Raw genomic sequence first — 14,510 nt, 5'->3', positions numbered from 1 at the left:
GCGCACCGCTGCAGGAGGTGAAAAATGAAAAGGCACGCGCAGGAAGTCTCCGGTTCGCGCTTGGAAGGGGAGGACGATCTGAGAACTGACACCGTTATGAAAACTGATGCCGGCCACAGCGAGCGCACACTACCGCTTTGCTTGCTGCTGACAGGCGTGTGTGATCTTCTTTTCCCTTCCAGCGCTACCGAACCGTGGAAAATGGCATTACTTTACCTCACATCCCAATTTCCACTCGCTGTGCACGTTTTCTACAAATTGTGGATGCGCACTGGACCCGATCGAACTCCAAAAAGGTTCCGGGGCGCGGAGAAGGTGTGGGCAGTAGGGCAGATGCAAAACAGATCGGCTTACACCCTCTCTAACTCTCTCTCTCACACACACAATGGTGACCCTCCGTTAGAGCTTGATGCTGAACGTAGAAAGAGGATCCGATCCTTCTTGGACACTAAATGGACGCACATTTTCGAAATTATCACCAATCACACAATGCAACTGCTGCAATCTGACCCTTTTTTCTAGATTTGTTTACAGTAGGAAATCTATAAAATGCTTGCGTGAATAGATTACAGCACAAATTGTATCTTCTTACGTCGCTGGCACGAGATACGTTTGATGACACAGCTTGCCTTTTCAAACACAAATCCTTCTGGGGCATCTTTCCTCGCGAACGCGCTCCATGAGCGTCCATGTCTCAAGCAGAGGCTTATGTGAGTACTGGTACAGTAAAGGTACGAGCTAGTTTAAAATTCTTCCGTCGTGACAGGTTTTTTTAAGTGATTAACTGCTCTCTTAAGATATAGAATGCCTTGGAATTGTTGGGAGCCAACATCCTTGCGCGCCACTCAGCTTTTTCATGGCATTTGACCCTGAGATATAGGTGACATTTTGACCATTTTGAACGTTAACGTCTGCAATACAAGACCTATATGGGTTAAAACTCGTATAGAAGATGGTTCGCAATACGAAAAAGGAATAGAAGCCAAGCAAGCCCGTCCCCCTGGCGCAGACCTTTGGTCTTGCGACTCTTTCCTCATAATGAACATTCTTGACCGTAACACAGATGACCTTCTGCAATGCTTTTCGATCATCCAGTATAGTGATGAAGGGAAAAAATAAAGTTTTCATCGGAATCAATTCCGGCTAGCTCCGAAGTTTTCTGTAATCAATTCCGGACAGTAGGTGTCCCAAATCTGCACCGAAATTGGTTCCGGAATCGACTCCAAAATTGGTTCCGGAATCGGCGGTTGGATCCAATGATGCTACACATTGATAGCTGCAAAGAATTCAAATTTTACTAATAAACGATCCATTCTCATGAAGATTCTCGAAATAATTTCGCTCCTATAGTTTCTTATTTCCATCCAAGAACTGATTTTCATTGCGGAGCAAATTCCAGTTCTGGAGTCAATTCTGATTCCGTTTACGGAGCATTCCAGAGCAGGAGTCAACTCCAGAATCGGCTCCGGAATCGAAATCGGTTTCGGAATCGGTATCGGGTCCGGAATCCAACTCGGCTCTGGAATCATAATTGGCTCCGAAATCAGAATAAGCTTCAGTTGCGGTAACTTCTGAAGTATAGGCTTTAGAGTTCAATGATGCTATGTTTCGTATCAAAGAATTCAAAATTGACTAGTAAACGATCCATTCTCATGGGAATTCCAGGACTGGTTTCACCTCTGAAACTTCTCATTTAATTTCAAGAACTGATTGTCGCATTCCAGAGCTAATTCCAATGCTGGAGTCAATTCTGATTCCATTTCTGGAGCAAATTACGATTCCCAGAGTTGACTCTTTGGAGGCGTTGTTTTGGTTGAGTCAGAAATGCACGCTAGAACCAATTTCAGGTTTCGGATGACATTCAACCTATTCGAATAGGTTTGAATTTTTGGCGGCAACGGTCTGTAGTATTGTCCTTCCACAGACGCCACAGATCTCCTTCCACGGACGAAAATCGCCACATCGCAACGAGAAAATGCAAAAGAAAAGGCTTCACGTACTTTCTGTGCTTTGTCAGTGGCGAATCACCTCTTCACTGCCGCAGCCTCAAGAAGAAGAGAAAATTTAAACATTTAAAGAGATTATCCTTCCCCCCTCCCTCGGGGACAATACCGGTGACTGTGTCTGTACGGGGCTGTGATGGTCAACTCACCCTGATCGCTGACGACGCCATCGAACTTCTGGTACAGAGCGTAGCACAGCAGTAGCAGCGACAGAAACCGCTCCATATTTCGTGTTCCAGGGGCGGGGCGGTTCGAGCACACACGCGCACGCGGCGTTCACGGGTAACTACTGTGGCTCGTCGTCGTCCTGTTGCCCGCCCGGCTCTTGCTTTTCGCTTTCCCGGGATGGATCACTCGACCGGGACCACACCACGTCACAGGGTATGTGATCTTCCGCTCTGGGGTCACACACACACACACAAAATTAGTCCTTGTAGGTGCGTGTGTGTCTACTCAAAGAATGGTTTCTTTTCGGACGGCGTCTCACCGAATGTTTGATTGATGCTTTCACACACTCTCTCTCTCTCTCTCTCTCTTTCTCTCCCTCCTGCTCACACTCACTAAACTCACGCACACGCACGCACACACACACTCCCGTGGAGCAGCCGCCACCCAGCCAAGGGGTGGGGTGAGGTGGGAGGGCGAAATTTCGTGGGAGTGAGGTGGGTGTGGGTGGCAGATCAGCACCGCTCAACAACAGGACGGGCGCAAGGTCTTACTGCTGCGGCACGGCAGCGAGACAGCAGCAACACTGGTAGCGGCACGGGCCCAGCCACAGTAACGGTATGGTCGCGATGGTGTGGATGTTGCTGCCGCTGCTGCACACGGCGACACCGGTGCCATGATGCTGTGGCAAAAAAACGCTCCCACCACCTTTTCTTCACACGCGCAACGCACACACTGACCCCACGACGGAGAATCCGCCGCCCAGCGGACACACACCACCGTTTCGCTTCTTCTTTCTTTTTTTTGGGGATTTTTTTTTGCTTTACCGAGCAACCACTTCCACCGCCACTTCCCGTGTGATCATCGTCACACACACACACACACAAGCACTTAATCACACAATCACTGTAATGACGGACACTGAAGCGGCAAACAACGCACCAATTCCAAGCCTAACACATCCTGTGCTTGTCACACGTACACACTACTCACACACACGTACACACGCACAGATAGCTGCAAACTTGGGGGTTGGGGGTGGGTGGATGAGTGCGAGTGGAGGGGTGTGGGCTCCTTTTCGGGAACGCGGTCGTCCTGTGTGTTGTTGATCGCGACTGGCACCGCCGATGGCTGTGTGGCTCTTTGATTGATCGCGGACAGGGTTTGCCTTGCTGTTTGATTGTGAAAAACCGGGACCACACACACACACACACACGCACCTACACACCCGTGTGTGTGTCGCTTCTCTCTTTTCGGAGGACAACACCGCCACACGAACGACGGGGAGCACGGCGGCAGGGTTTGGTGTGCGCACGCGCCTCCCTCCTCCCGGGACACCCACAACACCACACACACGCACACACACGCTGGTTTTGGGACGTGATTGAGAGTGTGCTGTGACTGGGTGTGTGTACTTAGGTATGTTTTCAGTCGTTTTGACAGGACACCGCGCAAATGGGGCTGCTGCTGCTGCTGCTGCGGGCACGCGTTTACAATCCCTTGCTTGACGACTTGAACGATCCAAACGGGGCTCCACGGGACGGGTGCTTCTTATTCTTTCCCAGTTTTCCGTTTCTTTCTCGTGTCTTTTTTTTGTTCTGTTTGTTTCTCAATCTCTAGCCCCTTCTCACGGGCTGAGTCTCACTCGCTCTCTCTCTCTCTCTCTCTCGCTCTCTCTCTCTCTCTCTATCGAGGTTGATTGGAAGAGATTCGTTGTCTGTCGCGTGCACTGTGCGTTTTAGCCTAAAATTAAACAAAAAAACAGAAGGGAATCACAAATCGAAAAACAGGCAGGCATGTGGGTTTTGAAAAGCGTAGAAGAAGAAGAAAGCACACAAACACAAACGCACGATTCGTTTGCAAACAAAAATTCCGTTGTTGTGTCAGACAGTTTCGACAGCAGACAGCTTTTCATTGAAGTGTGTATGTGTGTTTTTGCTTCAAAAAAGGTGTGCAAAATCTGTCAATTGCTACAAAACAGTTTTGCAGAGCCTTGTCTCTTTCTCGCCTTTTTTCCGCGACAAAATCATGACAAATCATTTTCATCAAAATTAACCTTTCGTTTGACTTGCTTCATATAGGTTAAAATTTTGGCCCTCTCTCTCATTCTCTCTCTTTCTCTTACTCTATCCCTCTCTATGTCCCAGAGAAAGAACACCCAGTTCCCAAAGGGCAGGGAGGACAAGATCGTCCGGGGTGGTTGGTGTTCGGAGGCGGAAAAATTCCTACGTTAAAAAGCATTCTCTGAGCAGCAACACACACATACACACGCACACAGAAAAGCACGATGGATGCTTGCTGAGATAAAGCCCCGCCGGGATGATGGTGGTGGAAAGGTTGTCTTCTGTGTCCAGCACCACCATCCCTCTCTCTCTCTGTCTCTCTTTCTCTCTCTCCAGCCAAACCAATTTCTTCGTACATCGACACGTTCTTTCCAACCCAAGACACACACACAGGTATAGGAGAGCGCCACGCAGCCAGCCATTCCTTTTTACGGGCTGGGATGGGACGGGGGGAAGGGTGAAGGGCGCTGGAATCTAATGGAAATTGAATCTCCGTCTCCGGGAAATCGCAGCATCCCAAAAATCACTTTATCGCTCTCTCTCTCTCTCTCTCTCTCTCTCTCTCTCTCTCTCTCTCTCTCTCTCTCTCTCTCTCTCTCTCTTCCCTTTTTGTCGGTCCCCTGTTCTCGGTCTCTCCGTCTTTTGCTTGCCATTTGCGCTATATCTTGCCTTTCCTTTCCTTTTCCCACTCCTTCAGGTGTTGTGTTTTTTTTCCGCTCTATACGTTTCTCTGTGTGTATGTGTGTGTGTGTGTGTGGTGCTGGAGTGATGAAACAAAATGGGAAGAGACAGAAACTGCTCATGCTCATGGCGAGACACGCACACACACACACACACACACACATACCTACAAAGGCACGGCAAAAGCAAGAAGACAATGAACCAGAAGCAGAAGAAGAAGGAGAAGAAGTGTTGAGAAGAGAAAAAATACTTTCGTGTGGACCTGTGTGTGTGAAGGTGTTTGTCCATTTGGGAAAACAGGGGTGGACACAAAAAAAAACTGGAGAGAGAGAGAGAGAGAGAGAGAGAGAGAATGGTGGAATAACGAACATAAAAGACGCTTCTGGATGGATAAAGCTTAGGGGGGGGGGGGGGGGCAGAAATGGAACTGACCGACCAGCCAATACACACCCACCATACACGCTATTGAACATTTGAAATCAGCGAATCAATGCACACACACACACACATCGGTCAAAAGGGATTTCATTTTAGCAGCAAGAACGAGAGTTTAGTTTTTTTTATTAGACACAAAATTACGATTTACTGACATTTTTGGGTGAAACAATTCTGACAATTGATTTGTTTTTTTTAATTAATCGAGAAACACACACAGACACACATGCATCATCGAAATCCACCAATGGAACCGGACAGTGCTGTGTGTGTGTGCACATTCCTTACAGGCAGGTGATGTGTGTGAAGATGAGGGGGCGTGTGGGTGAGAGCGAGAGGAAGAAGTTCCCTTTTTTGCTGGCTTTTTGAAGAATGCACTTGAAAATGAAAAATTCGCCAAAAGCGTATGCAAATTACTCACTTCTGTGTGTGTGTGTGTCTGTGCACTTGAGCGGATGATTTGGGTGGATGGAAGCAAGGGTTAAGATGCATCTCCCCACCAGCAGCCTCGAAAGCAATAATCGATCAGTGGTGGAAACATCGAACAACAAGCCAATCAACGGAAAAATGGTTTCAAACACACAAAGTCCATCACAAGAACTGTGTGTGTGTGTGTTTTTTTTTTTTGTGTTTTGTGCGTCTACTTCTATTCACACAATTTGACAAACACAAAATTGCAGCACAACCGAAACGAAATCTCCTCAAATCATGAAGGATAACGCAGGAATGGGAGAGGGAGATAGCGAGAAAGTAGTTGATAGAGGGAGATAAAATGTAAGTGTGAGAGAGAGAAAGAGAGAGAGAAAGGAGAGAGGGATAAAAAGAGAGAGAGAAAAGAGAGAACGAGTGTAACGAGAAGCTTGTGGGAACATTAAACACAACGGAGACGACGAGTTGAAGTCTCGCTAGACGGGAAACCCCCACAGTCGATGAAATTGTAACTGATTTTTTTTTTGAATGAATGCATTTGCTGCGTGATTATCATTTGATTGAAAAAATAAAAACTTTGCTTTGCAACCATTTTTCGTCCACACACACACACGCACACGAGGAACACAGAGACACCTTTCTAGCCATTGTCTCGCTGTCTCTGTTGCTCCTTTGCTTTAGCTTGAGCTGCAATTGCACGGCTCGCCTGTTCTGCTACCCTTTTCTTCTCTGTACACCTTCCACATTCGTTCAATTTCTCTCTCTCTCTCTCTCTCTCTCTCTCTCTCTCTCTCTCTCTCTCTCTCTCTCGTGCATACCAAAGAAATATATATAAAAAAAAACTCCACCAAAAAGGATTAGCGGGAGCCATTGAACAAGCGATGCACACACACACACGCGCACACACTTTAACTTGCACCGAGCAAAAACCCATCCAAAAAAAGAAACGCATCCCATTGGGGAGTGAGCAACATTGTGCCAAAATTACAATTCACCCACCCACACAAGTCGTAAAATGCACAAAAAGCCAAACACAACACGCACGACAGAGACACACACACAGCACACATACCAGGCACATTTTCCGCAGTTTCCGCAGCAGCGGGGCGAAGAAACCTCACACACCGCAACGTTTGCGCAAAGGTGTGTGGATGGATGTGTCTGTGTGTGTGTGTGTGCGAATCCCCAAAATACACACCAACAAAAAGCCCAAAATCATCACTAGCGGAGGAGCGGCAGCAATCCAGCACCAATTTGGTGGGTGGTGTTGTGCGGGGGGAGGGAAGGGACGATACAGACTGATTCTGAGGCTTGCAGTTGTTGTTTTCTTATAGGAATTTTCTTTTTCAAAGGCAAGAAAATATATTTAAAAAAAGCTACGAAAAGAGAAGCAAAACGGGCCAGAGATTAAACCCCGACGCAAGCTTTAGGGACACGACGCACGTACAAACACTCTCTCTCCCGCACATACACACACACACACACAGCAGACGCACACAATATCCACTGTACTGTTCACGATTCCGTTGCACTTTACACTACCGACCAGCCCTTGGACAGAAAAAAGGCCCACGAAACAACACCAAAGTGCTCAAATATCCTCCCCACCCCCTCTACCTCTCCCTTCCTTTCCTACTGAGCACGTTCGTTCGCACGGCGAAGCGTTAAATTACACGTGCAGCTTCTCATCGCACCCCGCGCACCAGTCAGCACATTAAAACGAAAATACAAAAAATAGGGACACACTCACGACGGAAAACGCTTTTGCTAGTGGAAACACACCGCTTCGTGAACCGCTGGACTCTGCACTCTGGGGCCCACGCACTAGGGCGGCCGGGTGGGAAAATGAACCGTTTTGCTGTTTCCTTGGGCAAGTGGCTGCGGAGCTAAGCACACGACGACAACGCACACGGCACCGCTTCTGTTACCCGTCACGGCAGATCGCCATCTTGAGATTCCTGGAACGATTTCGGAGCGACGGTTTTGCTCTGCTATCTCTCTCTCTCTCTCTCTCTCTTTCTCTCTCTATCTCTCTCTCTCTCGCTCTCTTCCTTTTCTTGCTTCTGCCCGTTGGCCGGGATGGCGTACGATGCGATCCGGCCGCCTTGTCGGAACGGTTCGGTTCCATGGGGATCGGATCGGATCGCATCGCTGTCAGCCGCCGCAGGAGCCGCGTTTACACCGGGCGAACTTGGACGCGGTTCGCGAACTTGAAATGAACGAAATATACAGTCTATTCCCGAGTTACACGGTTCTCGACATACGCGGATTCGGAGATACACGGTTTTCTAAATTTGACAGGTTAAATGTCAAATCAATACAATTTGCTTCAAGATCGGTATAAATTGCATTTTTGCTAACAAATTTAAACCGCTTAAAAGCAAGAAATATTAGAATTTTCTGCACGAATCATAACAATTAAATGATAAAGTGTATAAAAGTACTACATTAAATCGAAAACTCGGAGTATTCAATAGAATTTCAGTAAAAAAACGTGAAATTCGACTTACGCGGATATTCGAGTTACGCGGATTCGTCGGGAACGCAGAAACCGCGTAACTCGGGAACAGACTGTATATTTTTTAAACTAATTACTTTTTATGGTACAGGTAGTCCCCGAGATACAACCCAAGTGCCACAGATTAAGCCTAAACGACTGGAAAATTGAATATTCTTAGAAACAAAATTAAAGCTCCACAGCTTCATTGGTTTCATCAATAGATGGCGTATTACAACTCATCATTATATTGCTATCCTTTTCTTGCAATGTGTTTCGACAAGTTTCATCTTATCATGACCTATATAGCCTTCTAACTTTCCGAACAAAAATCTATATGAATGGTCGTGTGGTCAGATACGTGGGTATCAACACCAACGACCATTACTCAAATCTCACTTGCTTCAGTGCTGGGGGTTTCCGTTGGAGTTTAGTATTTAAACAATCGTATCGCCGTTCTAGTTGTAGCGATGCATAACTTCAATGCGAAACCATACCACAGTACAGAGGAAATGAGAAAGCTCTCCTCCAAGCGATGAAGCTCATCTGGTTGGGGTATCCCACCAACAGATAGCGCCAACAGCTTTTTTGCTATTTTTAGAATGCATGAGTCGTTTGCCGTCTGCTAAACGAAGTCTTTCTATATTCCGTTTAGGTAGAGAACTTGAGTCGTTTAAAAGCCGTTTAGTGGTCGTTTAGTGGATTTGTGGCTCTTGGGGTACCGATATCATGCATTAAAAAGATCCACCAAGTTCGGTATACGTTCTTAACAAGCCTTAAAGTTCCATGGTCAACCCTTACACATAGTGCTAATCAGCCGCAAAGTTTCAAAGAGTACCGTGTGCTTGCTAACAAGCTTTATGGTTCCACCAAGTACCGTTTCATCTCTTAAATACCCACAAAGTTCGATATTAGAACGATTTTTCGCTAAACAGCCTCAAATCAGCTATGGAGTTCGAGCTGGCTATTTGGGAATGGTTTGATCCGTTTTTTCAACACCGTAGCGAACCCATCGAACTACTGTCAAAATTGTATCGAGCTTACGGTTCGCTGGGTTCGATGGATGAGTTTTCTATTGCTAGCGGGAATGGAGTTCGCTCGGTTCGATGGGTTTGAAAGGATCGAAGGAACTAATGTAAACACAAGGAAAGCTTACCCATGGCATGGACAGCACGTATGTTGGAGAAGCACGGTCCATACGGGGTTTGAACTCATGATGGGCCAATGTACCAACGGACCGACCTAATAAGTTTGTCCAGCCAAACAAATATCTCGCCAACCATTTTTCTTTAAAAATTGATCTATAAGTCCTACGCTGTTTGCTGCATAGAATTCGTACGCTTGATTTCTACGTCAATTGCTACGCAGCACATATACGGGAATCAGTTAATGGGTCGGGATAGGAACGGAATCGGTTCCAGGGCAGGAATAAATTTCTTTCAATAGTCGGAAGGGCTCCAGGCTCCGTCAAAAGGGCCGATAAGGGTTCAGGATCAGTTGCAGAGCCGGGATAGGTTCTGTTTCAATTCCAGAACCGTTATGGGTTCGTGATCGCTTTCAGGTACGGTAAGGTTTTTAGCATCAGTACCAGGACCGGTAGGAACTCAGTTTCAGTAACAGGTCAACTAATGAACTTTTTTTTTGGGATCCGTTAGGCATTTTGGTGCACACCTCAGATTAAAGGGGATATTTGAGATTTCGTTGCGTAGCCCTGTAACCATTCCATCCAAATTAAATAGTGTCGTTGCAAAATCAAACAATTAAAGTTAACATGGGGTTTCTTCCATCGGTACAAAGAAAGATTTCGAGATGGCTCTATTCCATTGGATACTTTCATTCGAAGAGATCAAGTTGATACTTGCGTCTGATTAACACAAGTTCATGTTTGAGTTCAAACTCCAACCTGATGCATCCGCCTGGTGACCCAAAATATTTAATCGATTTTAGTTTTATTTTCCATGGTTCGTGTTCGCAGCCAGTTAATGAGGTTTCGTTAGATGGCCTTTTTTGGGAAGGGGGAGTAGCAAAAACATCGCCCATACGTCATAAACAGCAGTATCGTGGGATCTGTAAAGAAGAAAGAGAGAGAAAAAAAGGCACCCACAACGAAATTACCGGTTTATCTTCCCCCGAATGATGCCGCGGTGCTTGTGCATGCGGGCTCAGCCTAATATGAAATTCAATTATTCACCCGACTCTCCATGCATACCATTATCGAAACCAAAAACCAAACGAGAGAGACAACAACAACAGCAACAAAAGAACACCCTGCACGACAGTTGGGCGGACAAAAACGAGCGTCTCGTGTCTTTTAGCTATTTGCTTCCTGAACCAAGCCGCACTGCGTACCGTCGTCTTGCTGCAACAGCGAACAGGTTCGGCGGTGTTTGGGTGTTCGAATCCATTCGAAGTGTTGGAAGAATGAGCCGGTGCGGGTGTATCGCCATCCTGCTGATCGGTGCGCTAGGGGTCGGGTCGCACGTGGCCCTGCCCGCCAACGAGAGCCGCCGCATCGACGTCGAGTTTTACAGCGTGCGCACCAACCGCACGTTCAAATATCCGACCGTTTCGCTGGGCACGTTTGGCCCGAACCGGCCCAAGTTCGCGATCCGGGACAATCGGTGCGAGTGCGCCGACCTCACGTGCACGTGCTGCGCCGGGCTGCGCATGGAGCGGCTGGAGTTCGATCGGCTGTGTAAGTATGCTGAACCATGGCATTGTTTTTTTTTAGCACCATTATTCGGTCTCTTTTTCCCTCTCCCGCCCAGTCTGTTCCGCCTTCACGTACGTGCCGTACGAGTTCGCGATCGATCTGGAGGTGCTGATGGACGCGGAACCGATCTACCGCAGCTCCCTGTCGGCCAAGAATCCGCCCCCGCTCTGTCTGCCGGTGCCGATCCCGTACGTGCCGCTGAACGCGAACCTCTGCCTGCGCCTGTTCGACGTCTACACGCCCCGCCAGAACCTGCACCTCTGCCTGGACGTGGAGGCGCGCGTGTGGGCCAACCCGCTGCTGATACTGCATTTCGAATGTATGCGGCTCGGTGCGGACGGGCTGGTGTGGCTCAAGCCGGCCGACGGCGACGGGTTCGGGCCGCCGGACCCACCGCACATCGACACCTACGACGAAGTGACGGAAGACAGACTCGGCTCAATTTAGCTAGCCCTGGCCCCGCCGACTGCGGGTTGCATAAGCGGGGGAGAGAAAGAGGGGGGTGGGGGATGGGGCCGAACGGTCACCTACGAGGTGGTGCAAATGCATTGGGCCACCGCTCGCCCCATCACCACCCTGCACCCTGCTCCCACCCGCATCTCTATTCCAATCAGATTAAAATTACAAGCGAACAAATTTTGGTACAAAACAAACAAATCCGGGAGTCTACTTCTTTGCCGCCGGCTCCTTGCTACCGTACGTCATGCCCACGCCAATGATGAGCGCAATCACGGTGAAGCCCTGGGCCAGGATGCGCGCCCGCATCATGTACTGCGACATCTGGGACCGGCCCTGGCGGAAGTTCCACAGCCCGAAGCCGAGCGCGGTCAGCGTGGCGGCGCACCCGATCGGCACCAGCGGGTTCTCGTTGATCTTGCGCGCCATCTTCTCCTTGGTCGTTTCCGCGTGCACGCCGGAAAAGTCCTTCCGCATCTGTATCCAGTCCAGCTCCTCCGTCGACAGATCGACGACCGGGGCGGCCGTTGCTGCTGGTGCCATCGTTCGATGTGCTGCTGCGTTTGCGGTGTTGATGGGCGTTGGTGAGTGGGTTTGATCTGCGCTGCGTTTCGGTTCCGGCTGACTACGGCGAGAGAGCAGGAAACGGGGAATGGTAGGGTCAACGATAGTGAGTACAAAATTGCAAATAAAAACGCCGCACTGGAACGACGAGCTTACATAAAGTTGCACTAATTTCGCATCAACACGAAATCACCTGTGAGCGTGTCTGTGTGTGTGTGTGTGTGTGTGTGTGGTTTTGACAGCGGATTGTTTTGGCTGTAGGCGGCCGCCGTCAAGTGGGTTGGACAATTTCGCCTGCTGTGTGCATCACTGTATCTGTCATACGAACTCGCCGGTTTTGTAGCGCATACCGTGACGTCACAGGTGCAGCTCCGCCTCGATTATCCGGTTAGTGCAGTATGTGCCCGCGATACGCGGTTTGTGCGTTCCCGAGGAATCCGCGTAAGGCCCGTGTCTGTGCTCCATCGGATGCGATTTTATCGGAAGGCCTGTCAAAATTTTATATGAGATTTGACAGATAACGTCGGAAGTGCGATTTCGTCGTACGATGGAATAAAAAAAATTTGATTTCGTCGGACGCCGCATCCGATTTTATCTGTCAAACTAAATGTGTGGTGTTTTGTAGGAACAATCTCAACTTAATTTTTCATAGTCGTTATGTTATTAAAATCATCCAAATAATCGTAATATTATACGAAAAAGCGTTTGACGGCACGTGCGATAAAATCGCATGCGATGGAGCACAGACACGGGCCTATCTCGAATATCCGCGCAGGTCGAATTTCACGGTTTTCGACCAAAATACAATTGGATACTCGGAATGTGTGTTCAATTTAGTACTTTTATACACTTTATCACTAATAAATGCGATTCATGCAGAATATTCTAGCACATAAAATTTATTAGCAAAAATGTATTTTTTACTGCAGTGGACAGATTTTGAGAGCGTTTCTACATACACCGAGACTGCAGCTGAGAGATGGCTGTGAGAGAATTGACAACCGGTTTCTCACGCTGGTGTGTGTAGAAGCTCTGAAAAGCGCCGAGATGAGCTTTTTAAAATGATGTTCAAAAAATCCATTTTAATCGCTAAAATGAAATCAAAAAAGTTTTAATAATATTTCTACGATTATTAGACGGCAAAAATGCAAACTATAATTGATCGATCGCTATAAACTGCCAATTCAATTTTTTCTCAGTTCCATCGTTCTTTGCATGCCGAGGAGAATTCTCTCACCGAAAATGCTGTCAGTCGCTGTCAAAGCATGCTGTCAGTTAATTTCTCAGCCGCATTCTCGGTGTATGTAGAAACGCTCTGAAGCAATTTACCCAGTCAGACAAATCGGACTTAATTTACCCCTATCTTACCGCTAAATTAGCGGTAATTTAAGAGTAATTTAATGGTAAATTAGCAGTCGTTAATTTACCCATTCGAGCAGTTTTGACAGATCCTATTCCTTCCTCTATTTTGTTTATATGTTTTTCGGCTAAATTGTTAATAAATAACACGAAATTTATTATATTACAGTTTACTGGTTATATTCGATCATTTTCCTTAACTTTTACAAACGGTTACAATGAATTTTTTATAGCAAACTCGACTTGAACAGCCACTTCACCCGGAGAAGGTGGTGCACAAATAGCACTAATAAACACTATTTCTCGGCTGTTTTTTACATTTTACAGTTTTAAACACACCGCCGACGTCTTCTTCCACTAAAATATCATTAAAACAATACTCATTTTGGTCTAATTTATATCTTTTTACTGACAACAAACAACAACACCTCGTACCGCTAAATTGCTCTTAAATTACTGTTATGACAGACACAAAACTGCTCGAATGGGTAAATTAACAGAAGGCTGTCTTACTGGGTATACTGATTTGACATTTGATCTGTCAAATTTAGAAAACCACGAAAGTCGATAACCGCATAACTCTGGAATACAGTCATTATCCGATATACGCTATCGTACGGGACCGAGCGCAATAGCGTATCTCGTTTTCGCGTATAGCGGATTCCTATGGAAAAATAGTTTACACTATCGGTTCGAGGGTTGAAAAATATCGCCACAGAGTTTTGCATTTAAGTTTTTTGTTATAAAACAGGCATCTTTTTCAAAAATTTAATGCAAAATGCATAAAGAACATTACAGAAATTCAAAAAGAGCATAAAATAGTTCAAAGGATTAAAGTATTTGCAAAAACCACATGAAACTTAGAGGATTCGCATACTGCGAATTCGCGTATATCGAGTGTCACGTACTGCGGATAATTGTTGTAGACTTTAAAACAACTTGTGCCGGCAGTGTAGCTATCCGCCAAGCAAATTCGAGCAGTTTGTGAGCGAGATAGTTTTAGTTTAGTGCGAGTTTGTGAAAAATAATTCTTCTACTCTTTTTCTGTTTGAGCGTTTCTACATACACCAAGACTGCTGGTGATAGATGGCTGTGAGAGTATTGACAATCGGTTTCTCTCGCCGGTGTGTGTAGAAGCTCTGAAA

The 14,510-nt window shown here is 46.8% G+C and overlaps 3 protein-coding genes across 10 annotated transcripts in view; 1 reads left to right on the top strand and 2 right to left on the bottom strand.

Moving 5' to 3' along the window:
• The window catches only part of LOC120905504 (ephrin type-B receptor 4b), a 41,192-nt gene extending 33,438 nt beyond the window's left edge, over positions 1-7,754 (bottom strand). For 4 of the 8 annotated variants that reach the window (XM_040316350.1, XM_040316344.1, XM_040316348.1 and 1 more), the window contains exons 1-2: positions 7,527-7,754; positions 2,153-3,911 (exon numbers count right to left, since the gene is read on the bottom strand). In XM_040316350.1, coding sequence (XP_040172284.1) covers positions 2,153-2,228 — 76 coding nt within the window. In that variant the 5' untranslated portion in view covers positions 2,229-3,911; positions 7,527-7,754. Of the gene's footprint in view, positions 1-2,152; positions 3,912-7,223; positions 7,390-7,526 lie in introns of those variants that run through there. The other 4 variants (XM_040316346.1, XM_040316345.1, XM_040316351.1 and 1 more) reach the window with 4 other exon arrangements.
• Positions 7,755-10,421: 2,667 nt separating this feature from the next.
• Positions 10,422-11,444, top strand: LOC120906630. The gene is made up of 2 exons (XM_040318439.1): positions 10,422-10,968; positions 11,042-11,444. The coding sequence occupies exons 1-2, from the start codon at positions 10,428-10,430 to the stop codon at positions 11,431-11,433; spliced, it is 933 nt and encodes a 310-aa protein (XP_040174373.1). The 5' UTR covers positions 10,422-10,427; the 3' UTR covers positions 11,434-11,444.
• LOC120906631 (HIG1 domain family member 2A, mitochondrial) lies at positions 11,429-12,286 on the bottom strand. The gene is made up of 2 exons (XM_040318440.1): positions 12,163-12,286; positions 11,429-12,067 (listed from the first exon to the last, which is right to left on the bottom strand). Exon 2 carries the CDS (start codon positions 11,983-11,985, stop codon positions 11,653-11,655), a length of 333 nt encoding a protein of 110 aa, XP_040174374.1. The 5' UTR covers positions 11,986-12,067; positions 12,163-12,286; the 3' UTR covers positions 11,429-11,652.
• Positions 12,287-14,510: the final 2,224 nt, after the last annotated feature.

This window comes from Anopheles arabiensis, chromosome X, assembly GCF_016920715.1.
Source record: "Anopheles arabiensis isolate DONGOLA chromosome X, AaraD3, whole genome shotgun sequence".
NCBI classification, from domain to species: Eukaryota; Metazoa; Arthropoda; class Insecta; order Diptera; family Culicidae; genus Anopheles; species Anopheles arabiensis.
The sequence above is the reverse complement of the archived record's forward strand: the minus strand, read 5'-3'. Positions and strand labels throughout refer to the sequence as shown.

Bases quoted from the DNA above. Each gene is read 5' to 3' on its own strand.
- LOC120906631 (XM_040318440.1), bottom strand. From the start codon at position 11,985: ATGGCACCAGCAGCAACGGCCGCCCCGGTCGTCGATCTGTCGACGGAG.
- LOC120906630 (XM_040318439.1), top strand. From the start codon at position 10,428: ATGCGGGCTCAGCCTAATATGAAATTCAATTATTCACCCGACTCTCCA. The intron at 10,969-11,041 runs GTAAGTATGCTG...TCTCCCGCCCAG, and splicing joins GCTGGAGTTCGATCGGCTGT to TCTGTTCCGCCTTCACGTAC.